Source organism: Danio rerio, chromosome 20 (assembly GCF_049306965.1).
Source record: "Danio rerio strain Tuebingen ecotype United States chromosome 20, GRCz12tu, whole genome shotgun sequence".
In the NCBI taxonomy this organism is placed as follows: Eukaryota; Metazoa; Chordata; class Actinopteri; order Cypriniformes; family Danionidae; genus Danio; species Danio rerio.
In genome coordinates this window covers 23,063,677-23,087,501 of record NC_133195.1, presented here as the reverse complement: position 1 = coordinate 23,087,501, position 23,825 = coordinate 23,063,677, and the positions used below count along the sequence as shown (strand labels likewise).

Sequence of the window (23,825 nt, the reverse complement as noted above, 5' to 3'; positions counted from 1 at the left end):
ACGCCTCCTTTTTAAAATCGTACATTTTTGTAAAACTGAACTCGTACAAATTTGTATGAATTAGCCACTAAACTGACAAAACGCAAAATACTTACGTTTCCTCGTGAGATCAGGCTATTACACGAGTAGCAGTGTGATATGGCTGTATATAAGCACTGGTGGAAGGCGTGATCTGTAAACCAGACAGGATTGATGTATAAATAAATAAATAGTGTGTATATATTATTATTGTTATTTTGTTGAGTCTTTGAGCCTGTTGAGACTGTACTAAACTCTTTTTTGTCTTATAAGATTTAAATATTAGTTTAGTTTTCAGAATCAATCAGGTTCCAAAAAACATTACTAAAAAAATGCTTTTTACCCTGTGTTTATTCAAGCTTTAGAACTACTTCAGGGTGATAAATTGTCCCTTTAAAATGATGACCAGCACGCATTGATCCATCCGTTCTGTCAAAAACCTCTGCTTGGAACAGGGAATTACAGACTTCTAAGTATTAAAAAAACATACCACAGTTTAATACGTTTACTTTTAGTCAGCAGACACTCTCATCCAAAGTGACTTACTAATTCTTGGTGTGACTTATCATTCTTGGTGTAAACACATGCCCTTCGATATACTGTATAGCGTGAGGATCTCCTCTGTTTCAAAATAGATGACTTAAATCTTATTAGCCGAGACTCTCAAATCCTGACCTATACTTGGAATTTGGGCTGATCTATTTAAAGAAGCAACACTGTTCAAAAACTCAACAATATATATATATATATATATATATATATATATATATATATATATATATATATATATATATATACAATAAACCAAACACAATATTTTGTTCTGTCATTTAAAAGCAGAATTAATACTAAAACAAATTTATTTTATTATTATTTTTTTTACTAAAAATCTTATTTAACAATTGTGTACTGTGTGCTGTTAAAATCTTTTTTTAATAAACCGGCATTAACTTACAATATTAACAATGTGTAAAATGTGCTTTATCCAGGTGATATTTATAGTTAAGCACAACAGGCTGTTTTCCAAAAGCTGTTTACACCACCTATCATCTTTCTAGGAATCCTCATGGTCTAGTTATATTTCTAATCCTGTCTGCTCGCAGCATTTAAGACATGTAACTTTGTAAGGTTTGGAAACAAGGCTCTCTTCTTCAGAACATGCACCTTAGCAGCTGAAAATAGAGCATGATCTGGTGCACACACCGCGCATGTTCGGCTCGCTCAGGGCTTCAATTGGATCAGCGGGCTGTGTGTGGACACTGAGCTGTCTGTGTTGGTGTGAATAGCAGTGGTCTGTAAAGGTCCCGGGCTCAAGGTCAAGCGAGTGTGTCATTAATCTTAAGGGCAGCTTTGTAGAGCTTTGTAGAGTGTGTTAGACTTTTACAACTACAACATCAATTAAGAGCTGATCTGTGAGCATGAGGTTGGATTTGATGAGGTGTAAGGACTTTGTCTATAAGCAGGCCATATTTAAGTGTGATTGTGTGGGGTTCTGGACAGTACAATTACCAAAAAAGAAAAGCTATTTTGTTTTGATTTGAAAATTTAGGCTGTACTCACACTAGGTACAGTTGCCTCGAACCGGGCCAAAGCACGCTTGTCCCCCCTCCCGTCTCCCCCGACGGCCCGCGCTCACACCATATCGGGCCTCTGCACGCTTACGTCATCGCTGCTGCTCTGTTCAGTGAAGCGCTCTCTATGGCAAGCCATTTTAGCATTTAAATCTTTGTTCTGACTCCATAAATATATTTAGAGATATCTATAATTATATTTTGACTAGTCATAATTATAATTCCACTACTCAGAATGACAATTAGAGATATCTGCAATCACAATTGTACTAGTACGAAATCAGATTGGAGATATCTGCAAATATATTATGACTAGTCATATTCCTCCATTGACTTCCATTGAAAAATATTTGCAGAAATCTCTAAATGAGTTTTGATTAGTCACAATTGTAATTAGAGATATCTCCAAATGAATTTTGACTAGTAACAATTGTAATTAGAGATATGTCTGAGTTTTTACTAGTCATAATACATTTGGAGATATCTTTAATTCGTCATATTTAGAGATATTTACAAATATATTTGAAGATATCTCTAATTAATTTACTAATAGTCGAATTACAGTTGTAGATATCTTGAATTGGATTTTTGACTAGTCAAAATTCATTTGGAGATATATCTAATTAAAATTGTGACTAGTCAAAACTCATTTAGAGATATCTGCAAATATTTTTCAATGGAAGTCTATGGAGGAATATGACTAGTCAGTCATAATATATTTGCAGATATCTCCAATCTGACTAGTCGAATTATAATTATGACTAGTCAAAATATAATTAGATATCTCTAAATATATTTATGGAGTCAGAACAAGGTTTAAATGCTAAAACGGCTTGCCATACGCTCTCACCCAGCAGCACAGTGGAGATTTCTGTATCGTTTCAGTCGTTTCATATGCCGTCAAATATTTCGCCAAACACACCTTAGGGATGTGGTGACACGCAGTCAGATATTTCACCGGACAGATACGCCACTTTTGGCGCTCATAAACAATCATAAAGCTCTCGACCCCTTAAAAGTCACGTATCGCTTTCAATTTCGGGCTTTGGCGCGTTTTGCACTCACACACAAGCGTACCGCGCCAAAGCCCAAGTGTACCGCGCTCAGGCACACCTCTTCCAACCGGGCCAGGGCCGGCTAAGTGAACCGTGCTTGAGCCCGATTCAGCGCACTCACACTTCTCAAACGATCCGGGAAACGGGCCTGGGCACGGTACGGTTGGCATAGTGTGAGTAGGCCCTAAAGTTATATTGGTGTGTTACAGAAGATCTGAAACTTACCATTTAAACTGTGTGTGAGATCGCTCTCCCTTTGCTACACCACTTACCTGCTTCATCTCTCAGCTGTTGTTGCATTGCATAAATAAATACACTCAAAGATTTATTCATCTTTGTATTCCTTTTGTGACTGTGACATAAGCTAAATTGTGTGGTTGCTATTTTGATAAAGTTGAAACAAATATAAACCCAGTGTTGCGTAGGTTACTTCAAAAAAGTAATTCATTATTACAGTGCTCAGCATAACAAATCTATCTGTTAAATTCATTTTTTATAGGAAGCCATACAATATTCATTCATTCATTCATTTATTTTCTTGTCGGCTTAGTCCCTTTATTAATCCGGGGTCGCCACAGCGGAATGAACCGCCAACTTATCCAGCAAGTTTTTACGCAGCGGATGCCCTTCCAGCCACAACCCATCTCTGGGAAATATCCACACACACATTCATACACTACGGACAATTTAGCCTTCCCAATTCACCTGTACCGCATGTCTTTGGACTGTGGGAGAAACCAGAGGAACCCCACGCGAAGGCAGGGAGAACATGCAAACTCCACACAGAAACGCCAACTGAGTCGAGGTTCGAACCAGCGACCTTCTTGCTGTGAGGCGACAACACTATACTGCGCCACTGCCTCCCATACAATATTATGTTTGTGAAATTTAATAAAATAATATACCAAAATATTATTTTAATAAATATATCTGTTTTGTTTAAATGCACCAAAATACATTTTCTATATTCACTGAGAAATGGATAAAATATTAATTTTCAAAATGGGCTGTACTCAATTATGCTGAGCACTGTACATTCTCTGAAAAGTAACTTAATTACTTAAAGTAATTTAATAAATTTCTTCTTGTGCTTTTTAAAATACCATTATTTTTTTTAAATTTATGGAGTTATTTTCGTTGAAAGAACCCACTACAAACAATATGAAGGAGTGGCTTGTTAAGCTACAAATATGTTCATATTTGTTTGGGATCTGTAGTTGTTTCTTTGTTTCAAAGTTAAATTGTCATCCATGGGTAACTGAACACAACACATTTACTGTAAAATTTATAGCATTAAGTAGCACTGTTTTGGGGATATTTTAATGCAAAAAAATTGTGCCTATTGTAATATTTAATACTGTATAATTTTTGGAGGTTCCATAACAAAGTATTATTTACCCTGATAACCCAGTTTATAACACCTTTCACTTGTCCTGAAAGTTAAGTTTGAGTCCCTTAAATGGTCTAGCTATGTGAAAAGAATGATATCAAAATTATAATCACTATTGGAAAACCAAAGGATGTAGAAGACCTGGAGGCCTTTTTTTTTTTTTGAAGAACAGATGTCAGTTCAACTATTCTGGACAAATGGAACACGTGAACAAAGCAAAACTAAAAGCAAATCAAAACAAAAATATGATAGATCAACCAGGCAATGGCACATGAATCAAACATTCATTCATTTTCTTTTCGGCTTAGTCCCTTTTGTTAATCTGGGGTCGCCACATTGGAATAAACCGCCAATTTATCCAGCATATGTTTTATGATGCCCTTCCAGCTGTAACCCATCACTGGGAAACATCCATACACACATTCACACACAGTCAAACACTATGGTCAATTTACCCAATTCATCTCTACCACGTCTTTGGATTGTGGGGGAAACCGGAGCACCCAGAGGAAACCCATGTGAACACAGGGAGAACATGCCAAATACCCATTCCACCACCGCATCGCCTGAATCAAACATATGTAACCATTAAGCAGAGTATTTTTTAAAGTTTATTAAGATATATCAAGTAGATCAAGTATATTAAAAAAAAAATAAAAGCCCTTAAAGGCTTATTTTTTGCACTGTGTGAATTCAAACATGTCGAGCTGATCAAGTCTGTGAACATTTAATTTTAGTGTGAAATATGCATGTGTCCATTAATGCAACAGAAACAAAAATAATAGCTGAGCAGCCTCTGCAATTGTGTTGTACATCAAAACTACTTTACCAGATGGACTAACAAAGACAAACACACACACACACATTCCAATACCTGTCATGAAAAAAGCTTTTGTCATTGCATATGAACTGCAAATCAAAGACATTAAAATAAATGAATGTACAAAAACACAATGATGAGTTATCAGAAACAATAGATAGAAACAGTGGAAAGGACAGATTTTTCTCAACACAAAACCATTGAACATAAGTAAGTCTTATGCAAAAGAACACCCAGGTCTCGACTGATCCCATCATCACTTCAGAACAACCAGAAGAGAAACAAGATTTATCTTGAACAGAAAAATAACTCGACCCTCCAGCCAAACAAGTCATATTTACAACTGCACCCGCCTTGAGAGCCGATTTACATTCATTCCCAATAAGCCAATTAGCCGGAGGAAACACTGAGCTCTCTTGTGTCTTGTATCATAACATTTAAAATGTTATGTAGTCCATCATGCACAGACTTCTGGGAACTCCTATTTTCCTCACCAACTTGTAGACTGCCAGAATCTATTTTTATTGTTGCGGCAAAAAAAATTTATCGTGAAAATAATTTTTTTTATCACGGTTTATGGTATTTTCATTGTATTAACCTAAGCTGGAAATTAAAGGATTGCTTTACGAGTGTAATAACAAAAAATATTTAATGTGTTCCTTTATTGTATATTCATATTCAGAGTAAAGAAATATTTTAATCAAATGTCAAAGTTTAATTAAAGTACAAAAGGTAACATTTTACAATAAAGTTTAATTAGAAAAAAATGAAATGTAAAATCAAAGTTAATAAAATTACAAATTATTTTTTGTAATTAACTCCTTTTAATAGAATGATTATGACTTTTTTATTAGGCAATACCCAAGAACCTAATATCACCTAAGATTGATAAATGCATGCTTTTGAAGTTTTCATTACATTTGCTTTAATTAGCTGTTAACAGATGGAACCTTGCTCTAAAGAGTTGCCAAACAAAAGGCATAGAAAAGTCAGTTGATTTCCAATGTTGTAAGCCAGATTAACATGAAAATGTTAATGTTTGAAAATAAATAAGCCTTTAAGTCTTCAAAAGTCTTAAATTACTGACAAAATAGCTGATTTGATTTACTATTATTGCATTACCGAATATTCCATCAAAATGTTGATTGTCATGTCAAAATTTGTGGCTACTCATTAGTTCTACTCATTAGTGGAAATGAGTATCAAAATGTTTATATTTTTTTCTCACTAAATTGTCAGCATTGATCAATAAAACAAAAGCATACAGTAAAAAGCTACACAATCAAGTTAATTAGACCTGAAACAAAAGTTGAGACTTATCAAAATAATAACTTTGCAATTACTACAGCCTTTGTTATATTTTAAATGAATTTGTTGAGGTTTATTTAGAGTTTACTTGTTTTTTTTTTTTTTTGTCTCATTTTGGCTAACAAAATCATCTACAATAATTTGTCATAGGACTGTCAGCAGTGATACTGCAACATGTGCATCCACAACAGTCATATCGCAAGATATGCAATGCTGAGTCTGAATTATAGCTGACCAGGAGCTACAGAATTGTATTTTAATACTGTATTATGCAGAATTTACACAATTTTTGCAAAAAAAAAAAAAAAAAAACCTTCATACTTAGAATTTGGTTCAAAGCGAATTCAAAGCAAAAACAAGATTATTTTACTTACTAACAGATAACTTTCCTTGTTTTAATGAAAACTCTTAACTTTGACTTACTTCTTGTTAAGTCAAGGTGAAAACAAAACAATATTTTTACTTGTTCTGAGAATTTTGAGATATTTGGACTTGAAATGAGAAAACTTTAAAGGAGGAAAAGCATTTTTTGCATTTTGATTATCCAATTTCTGTAGCTGAATACTTTTAGTCTCCTCGCAAATCACCAAATAGTGCTATTTAAACTATCTTGTAAAACTGTTTGCATATTGCGATATTTACAGCAGAAAAATAAAATATTGCAATTTCTGATTTTTCCTATATGGAGCAGGCCTAATATGTCACGATATGTATCATAAATGAGTATCTCCACACAATATTTTCACATTGTGCAGCATTAGTTCTGATTGACTGACAGAAATACATATTTGGATTTAATGGTATACTTTTTGTTTTTAATACTATTTTGAAAAACTTAATGGCTCTAAAACTCATGTGACATAAACCATACAGTTTTACCGCTTGCAATGCAAACAAGAACATCTTAACATTTTAAAAGGTATCATAACTTCATAATTGCCTGGTTGTCCATATCTTTAATATTGTTTAGGATGGTGTCACAATGTCAATAAACAAAGCGGTTTAAAACATTTTCTTAAGAATACACGTTAAAGGATTATTAAATACATTGTGTGTAAATTACAAAATGTATAATTTATATGTGTATTCATAGATATTAATATTAACAATTAAAATAATAAGCAGTAATATTTTGTATATTTTTGTACAAAACAAATAATTATTCATATTATTATTATTATTTCTTTATCATTTTAGCAAATTACAGTAAAAATTAAATAAGACAAAAACAATTATATTTAAAAAAGTAGATTGTGACAAGGGCATACACTGAAATAAAAAAAAAACTACTAAGTTTAAAAAATACCAACAAATAAAAAGGTAAATAATAATGTGGCTTAACAAAAATTGGACAATTTGTATCACACAATACACTCTTTGAACGGAAAGAAAATATTATTATTATTAACATTTAACAGACTGAGCAAACAGAACGACCATGAATGCTGCTATAAGCTTGAGCCTGTGTGTGTTTGTGTGATGACGAACGTGTGTCTGATGGCCTGTGGATATTAGATATTCTCTATTACTGTACATCCGTAGATTATGGTTTATCTAAAGACAGAAGTCAGCTGTCCTAATGCTCTATGGCACATTCCAGAGCAACAGATTTATCCACTACATTATCCTCAACTGTCCAACTGATCCTGGGATCCCTGTCACTCTAAATGCCCATTTACAGCTTAACCATTGCATATTTAGACCACCAGAGGGGTTGTTAATATGACTGCTGGCATGATACCTTAATTACAATATAATCCAGCCAGAGCAATTGCTCTCTGGCCTCAGAGGTTGTAGACTGCTTTCTGGAAATTTGGTAGTACCGTGACAAAATTAGGCCTGTGTTTGCTTAATCTGCTTCCTTATGGATTTTTCAAAATTCACAATCTAATGGTCACTGATCCAGCATGTTTGGTGAGCGATAATCCAAAGCCTGATATGCTCTGTAGGCCATTCGAACAACAAAAGCATGATACTGTGGCACTAGCTGGAGGCATGAAAAGGCAGTTTGTGAAAGGCATGTTTAGGATGGATTTAGAAAGAGGCAAACATTGGTAGAGAGAGAGAGAGAGAGAGAGAGAGAGAGAGAGAGAGAGACAGAGAGAGAAAGAGAGAGAGAGAAATGAGAGCAGCCTGCTCTCCAATAGTCTGTGCACATCCAGAGGAATCTGGGGCATCTAATGGCCCCTCACCCACTATTTCTGCTCTCTCACTCCTTCTCTCTCTTTTGCTCCATTTTTTTATGTTGTGGGGCATGCTGTGACCCCACACCGTGGGAATCTGTAGTCCACAACCGATGACTTTAACTGTCTCACAAGAAAAAGGTTGAAGACATAAAGCAAGGATCTCTCTCATTAGACCTTTGTGGTTAAAAAGGTAGGAAAAAAAAGTAAAAAAAACACAGCTATAACCATGACAAAAACAACAATAATAATAATAATAATAATAATAATAATAATAATAATAATAATGGTCAGCTGTAATATATTGAAAATCTTAAAAAATATATATTAATTAATATGATCAGTTCAATATAGAAAACATGTTTTAATGTGCTTAATAATTTATAGTAATATTAATATTACATATTACATCATATCTTTATGCAAAACGTATTACAAAGTAAAACATGCTAACAATGTCAATCAACTCCGTGCATGCATAAAAGCAATACGTGTCTATTTAAAGTCATGTGATTTTCAGTCATTTACAATAAGACAATTAGTAATGCAGAAATGTACATCGATTTAAATGTTAAGCAATTTTAATAATGGACTTAAACATTTGATGAATCGTTTACCTAAAGAGTTCAACAAAATATGAAGCAGTAAAAGTATATTTTTTTTGACAATTGAAAATGAATATAATAATTTCCAAATTATTGTAGGAACATCTGAAATTGTTTTAATCATGAACGTCAGATATAGGCCACGAGGTCGCTTTTTTCCTCATTCTTCAAGACAAGAGCAGCACAATGGAATTGTTCGGCTGTTTCAAACTTACAAGACAGAATATTAAATATTAAACGGCCTTTGAATGTTTGAAGCCTGAAACATGTTAGGCCACTAAAACAACGTTTTTCCTGTTTCATATGCTCGTACGGCCCGCAGCGCGGAGAACGGGACGATCTCTAAGCCCACTGTAAAATAGCCAACATGTCTCTGATGAATGTTTTCCAGACAAAAATAAGCTAGCGAAATGGTAAAAGAAACTGGCTTCTCTTATCTATTTTCTCTTGTTACAAAAGTTGAAATAATGATGAACTATCGAGCAATGAATGAATTAAATTGAAATGTTTTGAAAATGTATAGTTTTTTGCCCTTAAATATTATGTATGCCCTTTTTGCTGCTTATTGCACTTTATATAATAAATAATATCTAGCTATAGTTTGTTATATAGGCCTAATTTTTTGTATTGTTACAATTGTTTCAATAATGATAATTTCAGGTGTAACTTGTTGCTAAATTGGGTTCGAGGCAGTGTTAGCCCACAGATTTTGTTTTTGACGGTGAAAAACAGGATCGGTCTCCGACTGCATAAAAATGAGCAGCTTCCCGTATATATGCAGACGGTAGTTCTATAATCGGAGCTACGGGCCGCTCATACATCATGCAAAAAGGGCCCGAAGGGTTTTCTTCAAATGAACTGTGTGGGTCTGTGAGAATAATATCAGGGGCTTTCCGTCAGAATGAACTTTTCCTCTGTAGCCAGCCGTGAAATAATCTGACCCGACACTTCAAACCATCTGCGCTATCCATCCGCCTTCTTATTTATTGCGAGCTGTAGTTGATACTATATCAGTTTTTCATGATATGGCATCTCCACAAACCGCACGGTTGACAGGTTTATTCACTGGTACTCCTCCTGAGCAAAAAATAACTATGGTAGCCTATGGTAGCCACTGATTTAAATAAATAAAAACAGATAATCAAATTACACATGACACAAAAAAAAAGATTGCTTAAAAGTCGCATTCAGTGATGTCTTTTAAAATGCTTGATTATAACTATACTTATGTAAGCTGTTAATAGTCTTTGGTCTACTGGTATAGGCAAACGAAAAATCAGCATAACCAGACTCATATCCACGTGCGGCTGGAAGGCGGAATGGTTTGTCCAGTTAAGACTCGTTAGTTTCAGAACCGCACGATATTAAATTTGACAGGCCAATGACTGTTGCGCTGAGCTGTCAGATGTCTACGAGATCATATAGCTGAATGCCTAACTAAACGAATTTTTCCTAATTTGTTTCCTTTTTATGTCAGCGGCCGTTATTCTTACGAAGCGAGAATCGGGAACTGACGAATGACTTTTCACTGAAAATCCACATAGCACACGGATGATCTTATTTAATGTCATTTGTCATTTTAATCCGAAACATTCGCTTGTCGCGACACACTATAAGGGAAACGTCTGTGCGCAAGTATGTGGAAGGATAAGCCAGTTGTGTTCTTTGATTCGAAGGTCTTCCGATTGACATCACAAACAGAACGCTTTGTGGTAGATTAAACGCTTTATTAGACTTAAAAATGTCTTTATATTTTAAAGTTTATGTTAGAGAAACTTCGTTTAGGATGAGCGTGAAACACGCAATCGAGCGTAATTAACTCGCGGGGATTCAGTAAACACAGAGGTCGCTGATGTTTACATTCTAAAAGGCGCTGTCGAGGTCTGGGAGGTGCTGAAATCTACTCAAGCTCCGTTCCGCGTGATTGGCACGCTTGACAGTGATTGACAGGCGTCCGTGGAAACTACGCAACCAATCTGCCAAGTCCAATAGAAACACAGAAGCGGGCAGCACGTCTTTTCCCTCCTCAAAAAAATATCTTCATTCTTGTGCTATAATCTCCTGCCCTCGAACTCTCGGTGTCTCCAACCGAGGCAGCGTCAGACCGACAGAGCGACATCTCCATTTCTCTGCATCGTCTAACATTCATCAGCTGACTCTGGAATTGCCTTTTTGTCTGGATTCGGCTGGGGAGCGAGAGAAAAGCCACAGAAAGCACGAAACCGTGCTAGAGGTAAACAGGACTGCGAGGGGGAAACAGAAGCCTTCATGTTTCAGTTGCCAATTTTGAATTTTAGTCCCCAGCAGGTAGCGGGGGTATGCGAGACTTTGGAAGAGAGCGGAGACATCGAGCGTCTCGGCCGATTCCTTTGGTCGCTCCCCGTCGCGCCCGCTGCCTGCGAGGTGCTGAACCGAAATGAGTCTGTGCTGCGGGCTCGAGCCATCGTAGCCTTCCACACTGGGAATTTCCGTGAGCTGTACCACATTCTTGAGAACCACAAGTTCACCAAAGAGTCCCACTCCAAACTGCAAGCACTTTGGCTGGAGTCACACTACCAGGAGGCAGAGAAGCTCCGAGGCCGCCCGCTAGGACCAGTGGACAAATACCGGGTACGGAAGAAGTTCCCCCTGCCTAAAACTATTTGGGATGGAGAACAAAAGACGCACTGCTTTAAAGAAAGGACCCGGCATTTACTTCGAGAATGGTATCTTCAGGATCCTTATCCGAACCCAAGTAAAAAAAGAGAGCTTGCACAAGCTACAGGACTCACTCCCACTCAAGTGGGGAATTGGTTTAAAAATCGAAGACAAAGGGACAGAGCCGCGGCCGCAAAAAACAGGTGCGTTTTCCAGATTTACATTATGTGACCGATTATACGAGTGAAATTTAGCTATAAAATGGCTATTGACTTGGTTATGTAGAAAAAAATTTGACAAAGTCTGCATATTTAATTATAGAAATGCTAAGCTAAACATTGTGTTCGGTTGATAATTGTCCAAATCAGATAAACAAACAAACAAAAAACAGTAGATAAATAAGAACAGTAGGCCTATTTTTTATGGAAAAACTGTGAGCAGATTAATCAACCAAATAGACCGGTTATTATTTAAAAATGTATTTTGCAACCTGACCAATAATGTGTTTTGTTCTTCTTATTATTAAAGCACAAATTCGCGTAGAATAAATGTACTTTATTTTATTTTCGATGCGTAAAGAAAAATCAACAACACTACAACAGTGTTTAAATGTACAAAATAGCCTTTTCTATTTTTAAGCAAAAAAAAAAAAAAAAAATTGGATAGCTTTTGTGCTTGTATTAGCTATGGCTTGGGCCTAGTCTGCATCACTCGTTAAAAGTCCTTTAGGATAGCCTATTTGATATAACAACTGTCAAAAGATTACAGCGTGCTAGGATTCTTTTTTAAACCCGACAACTACATTTTCTTCGTTTTGACAGATTTAAGCCTACACGAGACCTAAGGAAATTATATCGTGGTGTAGCTAAATAAATCGCTGGAGTGATGCTAGGACCGTTTCTCACAACAACAATTTAGGCGACCTGTGTCAAATGTTTTTTTCTATTTGTTTAAAATTTACATTTAGGAGCTACTGGTATAGGCTAACAATCGTTCAGTTTAGCCTAAATATTTTGCCGTTTAAAAAACAAATTATTAAAACATAAGGTTTATTTATAGCCTAATATTTTATTACTGAAAATTAAAACACTTTTGTTAAGAAGTAGGTTATTTGATGTTTTTGCCAACCCTCTTTTTATTTTTATTTTATATTCACCTTATAGGCTAATACATGTAGAATATCCTAGAATTGCATGTAGGCAACTGATCTGTGTTCTTCCGGGGCATTCCGTTACGCTGAATCTGGAGCCTGGAATAAGCGCAGCATCATTTCATAACATGTCCACACATTCCAGGACTTGTAATTTATAATGTTAAGGCAAATGTTTTTTTTTTCGATTATATTGAACACAAAAGTGGACATCTGTGAAACAGCTATTTAATTTAAGTTTAAATAAATTAAGTTTTAACAGAAGACCTTTGTCCAACACCCATTGTTTTTCGTTTTTAAAGGTTACAACAGCAGGTGTTGTCGAACGGCTCGGTTCGGTCCTTAAGTGGAGAGGATGGTGCTGTAGACCGACTGGGGAATGCGTCAAGCCCTGAAGCGAGCCTGTCCAGCAAAGCCGCTGCGTCGGCGATCTCCATCACTTCAAGTGACAGCGAATGTGACATCTAACATCGCACCACGAACCGCCCCGCGGGCTATACGGGAAGACTATGAGAAAATTAACACATACGAAGGAAATCGAGACAGACAATCAGCAAGATAAACAAGCACATTAGTGCCTGCCTTAACGTATCAGAGGCCGTGTTTTTGTTTTATTTTCTTTTTTTATTTGGAGGCTGTTACACCAGCCGGAATCTTGGGATTCATGGAATGCTTTATCTTTAAAATGTATTTATGTTTTTGTGAGAGCAAAGTGGGGGAAACACGAACAAATGACATCAGAAAAAAAAGATGCTATCTGTATTAAAACTACTTTTGTAAACAAACTCGGTTGCCTCAAGCAAATAGGCTCCCCGACGGAACACTTTTTCTTTTTTATTATTGTTTTGAAAAGGACTTCATGGTGGTGAAACCGTTTACCTGCAGGTTTTCTAAGTGTTTACGCATTAAATTGCTCTTATAGAATCTGATTTTCAATTGTTTGGTCATTTCAAGTATGGTCATTTTCGGTGTTGACAGTCGACTTTTAGAGTATGTGCGCCGATAGTGAAGATATTAGTGAATGAAAGACTTACCGCTAATAAAATGTTGATCAAGTAACCCTTCAGACTTACTCTCATCAATGATCAATTTGAATCCATTCGTGTTTATATCTGATAGCCTACTCATTTAGTTAATAAGCTACTAATTATTATTATTATTATTATTATTACATTTCAAAACGGTTTGGATGTCATCTTGTCCCGTCCCGGACAGCCTGTCTGTAGTAGCCTTATAGCATTAGCATGCATGTATTTTGTCTGCATTCACCCTTAAAACCACTTGAACTTTTGCCTCAGTATTCCTGGAATAAATGGTGTGAGGTTCATGCACAGCCAGTAATCGGTAAATGTAGGCTATAGTGGTGTGTTTAACCTGATAGCTTACTGCGTGTCCAGACGCGTTAACCGCCCCGTGTGATTGGCTTTGCTGTCCTGTAATGCTTTCTGACAGGAGAAGGTCAACGAGAGGGCGAAAGCCTTGGTTTCGAAACGAGGAAGCTAGATAAGAAAGGCTCCTCAAAACTTACGAAATACGCAGCTGATTGGTTTATTAATGGTTTAATTGCTTAGAGAAATACTTAGAATCTGATAATTTGCTGAAAACTTAAAAAATGTTTTAATATATTGCCTAACCGATCAATATGTTTTATTTTTAACACTGAATTTGAAAATCGGCTTCATTCATATTTAAGTGTACATTTTATTATTTTAATTAATATAAACATGCTAGCTATTGACATTGTTTTTTGTTATTTATTTAGTTTCTCATCACACATTTATTCCTTCAGTCACTTTTGTTTCGTTCAGAGGGACAAACTGTACGTTTAAGTCTGTTAATAATGCTTGGCTAACGATTTGTTAGTGGGGGAAAACGAAGCATAAATGTGGCAAGGGAAATGAGAGCAGCCTATTGAGTTTGCAAAGGGACAAAAGCAGAAAGATTAGGTGAAAAGAGTGTTTCTGACAGTCAATAAGGTTGTCAAACTCTTCAGCGCTAATCAGCGGTAATGACCGGTTCTCAAACCCAACTGGAACAATAGTAAGCTCTTCAAAGCTCTGTTGGGGTTAAGGGGGTTATTTCTCCCAACGAGCTTCAAGAATCCCCTTTTCAGGGCATTATTGCAATATTGAAAAATATACTGTAAAATAATGCGTGAATAGGACTGTGGTTAGGATTCTTTATCACTGGAAGTCAAACCAATAAAGTAGGCTAACAAAAAAATGAATGTGCATAATTACTGTTACCAGCATAATAATAATAATAATAATAATAATAATAATAATAATAATAATTATTATTATTATTATTATTATTATTAGCTATTATTATTATTATTATTATTATTATTATAATAATGTCGCTGACTGGCTCCAATGTACTACATTGTCTAAATACCATTATTATAAGTGAGGAAGGACTGAAATAAAATTAGGTCTTTGAGGTTTTTCACAATTCTTGGTACCTAATGGTAGGCTACCTAACAATAGCACAACTGCAAATTTGTCGTGCTCAAGGCCACATCCAGAGCAAAAATATATTTTATAATAATGTCATCACGTTCTCCGTAATTTTGAGCTCAAAATATAAAAAAAAACATTATCATTGCAAGTCAGCCAAACAATGTACTGCCAACCACAGCCACTAAAATGGTTTACTGAAATTAAGGATTTGAAAAGCGAATGTCTCTATAGTGCATCTGTCTGTATAAGATGAGTAAAATAAACCCACGACTCCTCCGAAAACTGATCACGATGATTTCCAACAGCCTGCATGACTAACAAATAGCCTACACAAATACATCTGATTTATAAACAAGCATATAACAAAGTGATGGTCATTTTACAGAGTTATAAACAATGGGATGTCCTTACTGCATAATATTCGCTTTGTTTGGTTTCACTAATTCAGGCTCATTTTGTTGTTTGTGTAGAAATTGCATGATCCTATTTTCCAAATATTCCAAGCTTATGAAGAATTGTCCGTGTTATGTTGGAGTATTGAATGCACATTCTATCTATCTATCTATCTATCTATCTATCTATCTATCTATCTATCTATCTATCTATCTATCTATCTATCTATCTATCTATCTATCTATCTATCTATCTATCTATCTATCTATCTATTGGTTGTTAATGTGGAAAAAATACTTAGCAGTTTTCGCGTTGACAATTACACGCACAAATCATGCATAATTACTTATTTTTCTTAGAATTATCGTTATTGCTTTATGAAAAATGGAGACGATCAATCTAAAACAGTAGGCCTACAACGTTTTAATAACATAGTATAATTCCCATATATATTTATTGTATATATACGGTATACAGTATTTTCCCATGTATATTTACAGTATATTTTTGTATAACGTTGCTATATTTTCCATGTGTTGTAAGATATACGATAATTTCTACTGGGTTAAATCTTGGATAAATTGTAATGACATGTTGAATGCTCAATGAAAGGTCTCTTTTTTTAATGACAAACTGATAAACACGGAGACAGACAAGTGGAGTCATGATGTTGTGCTTTGTTAGAGCTGAGCGCCCTCTTCAGTTAGTACTCGTTTATTAAACTTCCTATACACATCATGGCACAGATTACAAACAAAATAATTTGGCTGGTTCGGTTATTAGAGCCATTAAAATACCTCCGAGTTTTCGCTTATTTTGCTTTATTTAGCCTAAAGCTTTATACTTTTTGTATTGTGATCACAGCCTCATATAGATACAAGTGATATAGATGTAAAATAAGTTTGTTATTCACTCTCAGAAATAAATGTATAAAATCTGTCACACTGGGAAGCTACCTTTTCAAAAAAAAAAAAATTGTTCAATTTTAATAGCTAATAATTACAAATCTGTTCCTCATAGTAATTTAAATGTACAAAAGTGAAACTTAAAGGTACAATAATGTAGCATAAAGGTAATATGCAGCTGTAAAGTACAACAGTGTAACTTTTGAAAAGGTAACGCCCCAGTGACAGATTTTGTACCATTATTTTTGAGAGTGTTGCGCTGAAATTAAAAGGTTTTTTATTATTGAGAACATTTTTATTTTAGATGTGGCATGCATGTGGGTAACAGTCACTGTAGACCGTGCAATATAGGCCTAGATCTAAAGGCTATCTATGTATGTATTTATTTATTTATTCTAAAGTATAGTGGTTTTGTAGAATTGTCAGCTTTGTACGTTTATGCACGATTTAAAACACCCATCACGGATGCCAGTATATGCTGCTGCCGAAAAAATATGAAGTATCATAGAAACCAAAATAACATTTGTAATACCTTTAATGGGTATAACGGGAATTGCAATGGTAATTTGTGGCATGTAAAGGGATAGTTCACCAGAAATGTAAATCTACTCACTTTTTAGTTATTCTCAGTTCTTTACTAACGGATATGATTTTCTTTATTCTGGTAAACACAAAAGAAGCTATTTTGAAGAATGCTGATTGCTGGCACCCATCAACTCTCATAAGGAAAACAAAAAATATGGTAGTCTATGGTTACCGTTTTTTATTTTTTTTTAAAAAACAACTTATTTTGTGGTTAAAAAGAAATTAAGAAACTCGAACGGGATTGTGACAATATCTTGAGTAAATGATGACAGAATTTTCAGTTTTGGTTGAACTTAATACGTTTAAAACCACTAAATATAAAATGCAATATAAGTGTACTGGTTTTTAATAGTTATGCAGTTTCTCTCTTTTTTTCTTTTCTCAGCATGTTTGCACCTACTTTTCAAAATCACCTATATGTAAAATGTTAGCTTTTTAAATTTTGTTATGAAGTTATTGTGCAGTTTTGCGTTTAGATACGCTGCACAAACCTGTGGTTGCATGGTCAACTTTGCATTATTTACTTGTAGTAGGACGTTACATAAACCAGTGAGAGCTTGAATATCAGCAAGATTGCAACCTTCACCGCAAATAAGCTGTTATTTTATTTGACAGCAAATAAATGTGTACAAGACGCCCTCTGGGGGTAAAATCTTTTATGACACTATATTTTTACATTTCATACCTTTTTCTGAGCAGCAATTGTGAAATTATTTCTGTAAGGGAAAAATGTGTTGCCATGAATTTAGTTTTTTACTTAATTCAGTCATTTAATATATATCTATATATATATCTATATATATCTATATATATATCTATATATCTATATATCTATATATATATATATATATATATATATATATATATATATATATATATATATATATATATGTATATATGTGTATATGTGTGTGTGTGTGTATATAGACACACACACACACACACACACACACACACACACACTCACACATATATATACACACACACACACACACACACATATATATATATATATATATATATATATATATATATATATATATATATATATATATATATATATATATATAGTTGTTGCATAATAACTTTGCCTCAGATAGCAAATCTTTATATGACTACTAATATATACCTACATAACAAAACCTTAATATTTTCTAATAAACATATACTGTATATTTATATAATAATATTTTCATATATATATATATATATATATATATATATATATATATATATATATATATATATATATATATATATATTGGCTTTAATATTAAATTGGCGTGTATTTTAGAATAATGTACTGTAGTTGTAGAAAATCGGTTGCAGTACATTAAGCAACTAATTAGCTACCAAAATAGTTTCATCCAAGTACTTTATGGTTCAAAAACGCTAGTATTTACTATTAAAAAACTGTAGTATTTTTTCGTTTATGCTGAAAATGTTTGTTGGAAGTTTAAATTCAAATGAGCGGTTCTCCTTAACCAAACAAGGTCGGAACCATTGAAGCGCGTTGGTTTCTAAACGTGCTTTAATAAAATGCGAGTTCAAACCATTTAGTAGTTTTCTGAAAGCACCGGAAGCGGACTGTTATACGGCATGTTCCGTAAGTATTAAACTAATTTCGCAGAATGTTGATTATCTTTGTGATTGTAAACAGTTGGGAAAGAATTGGCATGTGTAGACTAGACGTGGAAATGGCGACAACACAAATTAGCGAGGTCTCGACACGTGTTGTTTTTTCGTTGCCGAAGAAAACGATAAACTGCAGGAGTTCAGAAACAGCGCCACTGTTACTACCGAGAGAATGTTCCTATAAGTTACTTTTATTGCTTAGACGACAACATTAAGTGTAAGCAGTTTTAACAAACAGCAAACACCATCTTTTGAGTGTGTGCACTGTGCAGAGCTTGAAGTCTACATCCGTGTGTCTTAAATGTATACACTGTAAAAAAGTATATGATCAATTAGTACTGACAGCATATGTTTTAGGTCATTGTAACTTAACTAGGTCAATAATGTTCTAACTTATAAAATTATGCAAGCAGTTTTAAATCACTTTAACACAATATAAATTCAATTGACTCATAAAATTCATTTGATTCAGCTTAAAAGTTTAAGACAGTGGTCACCAAACTTGTTCCTAGAGAGCCGGTGTACAGCAGATTTTAGCTCCAACCCTAATCAAACGCACCTGAACAATGTAATCAAGGTCTTACTAGGTATACTTGAAACACCCAGGCAGGTGTGTTGAGGCAAGCTGGAGCTAAACCCGCAGGTACACCAGCCTTCCAGGACCAAGATTGGTGACCCCTGGTTTAAGGCAACCAGGATTTTTTTTACTGTGTTGTTCACCCAGAATTGAAAATTCGATCATCATATATTCATTTACACACTCTCAAGTTCTTTCAATTCTTTCCAATTTCTTTTTGCCTATATATTGGAGTTTCTCTGTTGTAAGCTCTTGATCTCTTTTCTGCAAAGCTGACCTTGCATGTTCAGTGATAAAGATACAGTATACAGATTATCTAGAAAATTCTAAATGAAGTTTTAAAGTTTTAATGACTTAAATGTAATTTGTCGTTACATTTACAGGTATTGCCCATCCTTGTACTGCAATGTGTTATCACTTTTCTGGAAAACTCCCTTTCCATTGTGTTGAACAATTTCAGCACCATGGCCAGTGCCTTTGCAATCTTCATGTTTGTGTGCGTGTGTGGGCAGAGTGTGTTTTTAAAAAGAATTTTGCTCTTTTTTAGGATTTTATTTGGAGAATGATTTCCTTGCAATAAGAAATTTATGCTCTTAAAAGTTTTATTTTCTGTGCTGATTAATTAACGGGAGCTGTAATTCTGCAGATTGATTGACCTATTACTTTATTCATAAATATTGCTTTATATTGACTTCAATTACTTATCTTTCATTAACTTTCATTCTTGTATAATATCTTTCATTTTTAAATGACAGTTATTTTTTGCCATTGAGCCATGCTGGTTGTTCTTGTTATTTTTTAATTGGAGATATATATATGCATATATATATAGTTGAAGTCAGAATTATTAGCCCCCCTTTGAATTTTTTTTTTATTTTTAAATATTTCCAAAATGATGTTTAACAGAGAAATGACATTTTCACAGTATGTCTGATAATTGTTTTCTTCTGGAGAAAGTCTTATTTGTTTTATTTAGGCTAAAATAAAAGCAGTTTTTAATTTTTAAAAAAACATTTTAGGGACAAAATTAATAAACCCTTTAAGCTAATCTTTTTTTCTGATAGTCAACAAAACAAACCCTTATTATACAATAACTTGCTTAATTTCCCCTTACGTACCAAGTTAACATAATAAACCCAGTTAAGACTTTAAATGTCATATATATATATATATATATATATATATATATATATATATATATATATGTATATATATATATATATATATATATATATATATATATATATATATATATATATATATACTTTATTATAATTAGTTTATTTTGATAATTCCTTTTAGATTCATTTTAATAGTTTTTTAAATAATTAATCAAATATGTATATAGTATTTGAGTTTTCCGATGATTAATGTTTTATTTATTTTTTTTATTCACTTTAGAGAACCAATTGCAAGTAAAAAAAACAACAACATTTAAACTGTCCACTAGAGGGAACCAAATATAACAAAATGCAGCATTTCCTTCTCAAACTCTGACTCTTGCAATGCCCAAAAATGACCAAAAGATGGAGGTCTACCAAATGATTTGAGAAGCTAAAACATGTATTTGACGTCCTGGGCGATCATGGAAGATCACGTTGCCTTTGCCCAGGGGTCACCAAACGTATTCCTGCAGGGCCGGTGTCCTGCAGATTTTAGCTCCAACCCCAATCAAACACACCTGAACAAGCTAATCAATGGGTTATTAGGTATACTTGAAACATCCAGGCAGGTGTGTTGAGGCAATTTGGAGCTGAACCCCGCAGGGACACTGGCCCTCCAGGACTGAGATTGGTGACCCCTGCCTTTGCCCATGTAAAATTTGGAATCTGTTCATCCTTCAAATAAATAAGCACTTACATAATTAGTTTTGCACACACTGACTTAACTGACCAGCCAAACTGTGTATGCACAATGTATGATGCGTATGATAATCTCAAATGCCTGAATATGAACACGTCATGGCTAATAATAATTAAAAAAAACAATAAAAAAAAACAATGGCTGGTTGTTACGGAATTGGCTCACAATAAAGAAACAGTTGATTCACAGGATGAGATGAATCACATCTGAATTCTCCAATGATATGATTCACTGCAAACAAGCCTTTATATTATTCACATGCTTATTGAAACTTTGATCCTAATGAAATGTCTCGTCCAGATGACCCAGGGCACAAACTCTATTTCTTTTGTTTTTTTAATTAGAGACCTATATCAGCCCTGCTGTCCAGATGGCATGTGACTTTATAGTACTTTTTGTTAGTATATGGCAGCACATAAATGATGCATCGTCCTGTCCTAAAAACTAAATTGATCCCACAGCAGATGTACCAATGGAAATCTTGCATGCCTTTTTATTTAGAATTTTATTTATTTATTATTTTAGTTGTGCTTGTATTGCACCAATTGTTTCGCAGTTCGTATTTTTAATTTGATTATATTCATTTAGTTATTGATTTTGTTTGGGGAGCAAAATATGTAGAATGGCACCAGTTCATAAGTCACTTGTCTGAGGAGGGATGCTGACTATAGTGCTACAGTAGAGGTTTTATAAATAACTCTTGTCTCTGGTTTCTGCAGCTGTCACCATAGTTAATTCCTGCTCCTTGTATCTCTGAGAACACTCTTAAAACCCTAACAGAGTCCTGGTGTGCTGGGTAGCTTGTGGATTTATTTAAGACTAGAAAAAATCCTGCTATAATGTAAAAGTGACCGAGAGGCAAGAATGTATTCACAGATTCTTATTCACAGATTCACAGATTGAATCTCCTTTGAATATATTCAAAGGAGATTCAAATTATCATTGTAGAAAGATCTGGAAATGAAACCTATTTTATTGTCTTTGCTGTATGGTTGTTCTTTGCAGGTTCTGAGTTTACTTTCGGCGTCTTCCTGTATTCCAAATCTGAAGATTGTCTTGCAATGTGACACAGATCCTGGTTAAGGTGTCTTAAACCCTCATGCAACCCGGTAATTCTGGTTGAGGGTTGGCGGATACAGACTGAGCCTTTGAATCTCTGTCCTCTTCGTTATTATCCCAGTCCAGCACATTGGACTTGGCGGGTCTTTAGATGAGACAGGGTGCTAATGAGGCTAAAGCGGCTTCCTCCGTGGGGATCTGAGAGAAGAACACTCACTAGGGCACCAGAGCTTTGTCTCATTGTTCCGATATCGCTTTGGAAAAGCTTCTATAAATTCAGCCCCTGTGCATTTTTAGAGTACACTACTTGACAGAAGTCTTGTCGCCTATCCACATTTTAGGAACAACAAATAATAACTTGACTTCTAGTTGATTTTTAGGTATCAGAAGTGGCCTATAGAAGGCAAATGTCTCTAGATTACGCTCATTTGACCCTTTTTAGTTATTTAATAAGGACAGTATGGTCTTACTTTGCTCAGACAAAAGTCTTGTCACTTAACAGAAATAATGTACAGCATAGAATATAAAGTCATGGTGCAGTGGAAAAAGAGTTCGCTTGTTGAGCTTGAAGGACTGCATCCATACATCTCTGCAATGACTCAAATAACTTATTAACAAAGTAATCTGCAATGGCAAAGAAAGTATTCTTGCAGGACTCCCATAGTTCATCAAGATTATTCAGATTCTTCTTTAATGCCTCCTCCTTCATCTTACCCCAGACATGTTCAATAATGTTCATGCCTGGTGACTGGGCTGGCCAATCCGGGAGCACCTTGACTTTCTTTGCTTTCAGGAACTTTGATGTAGAGGCTGAAGTATGAGAAGGAGCGCTATCTTGCTGAAAAGTTTACTCTCTCTTGTGGTTTGTAATGTAATGCGCAGCACAAATGTCTTGATACCTCAGGCTGTTGATGCTCCCATCCACTCTGCAGATCTTTTGCACATCCTCATTCTGAATGTAACCCCAAACTATGATATGTTCCTCACCAAACTTGACTGATTTCTCTGAGAATCTTGGGTCTATGGCTGTTTCTCAATTCCAAGAACGCAGGGAACGGACTTGTGTTCTTGTGGAGAACGGTCTTGCCAGGTGTCCTCGGAAGAACGAACTCAGGAGACCGCGAGGGCAGAGAACGCGTCCTTTGAGAATTGAGATGCTGCGTTCTTCCTGATGGTCACATGACCTTCACGTGTTTTAAATGGTAAATTATTTAAACATTACAGCCTTCATACAACGATTTATTGTTTTTCCCCTTATCAAAATATATACTTTGCATAAAACATTATAAATATATGTTGCACAACATAAATAAAACAGATTTTAATACGAATTTCAGCAAACAAACACCCTTAATGTGTTTATTCCTTTATTAAGATGTCCATGGTAATGTTTACTTTCACCGTTTCATTTAGGGAAACTCCTGAGGCAAATAATTCATATCTATGAACTTTAATAATAAATCTAGATAAAATGCAGCGCTTCCCACCTTCAGTCGCAATGACTTCTGGGACTTCCAGAGCAAGTTCGGCGCTCAAGTCTGCATCGGTGCGTCCTCGATATCAAGAACACATCCGGGAAGTTTCACGCGTCCTCCGTACTTGCGGTCTT

The 23,825-nt window shown here is 34.8% G+C and overlaps 2 protein-coding genes across 4 annotated transcripts in view; both read left to right on the top strand.

Annotated features, from left to right (window-relative positions):
* The window catches only part of prkchb (protein kinase C, eta, b), a 220,556-nt gene that overhangs the window by 37,687 nt on the left and 159,044 nt on the right, over nucleotides 1-23,825 (top strand). The window contains exon 1 of one of the 3 annotated variants that reach the window (XM_073932552.1): nucleotides 18,641-18,688. The exons of the other annotated variants lie outside the window; for them this stretch is intronic. The gene's annotated coding sequence lies outside the window, so the exon portion shown is untranslated. Of the gene's footprint in view, nucleotides 1-18,640; nucleotides 18,689-23,825 lie in introns of those variants that run through there. 3 annotated transcript variants of the gene reach the window in all.
* six6b (SIX homeobox 6b) lies at nucleotides 10,933-13,796 on the top strand. Its single transcript, NM_001020585.1, has 2 exons — nucleotides 10,933-11,790; nucleotides 13,040-13,796. Exons 1-2 carry the CDS (start codon nucleotides 11,219-11,221, stop codon nucleotides 13,203-13,205), a joined length of 738 nt encoding a protein of 245 aa, NP_001018421.1. The 5' UTR covers nucleotides 10,933-11,218; the 3' UTR covers nucleotides 13,206-13,796.

What these genes read in the sequence shown, in the direction of transcription:
- six6b (NM_001020585.1), top strand. Translation starts at nt 11,219, where the DNA reads ATGTTTCAGTTGCCAATTTTGAATTTTAGTCCCCAGCAGGTAGCGGGG. An exon ending in GCCGCGGCCGCAAAAAACAG is followed by an intron (nt 11,791 to 13,039) that starts GTGCGTTTTCCA and finishes TCGTTTTTAAAG; the next exon opens with GTTACAACAGCAGGTGTTGT.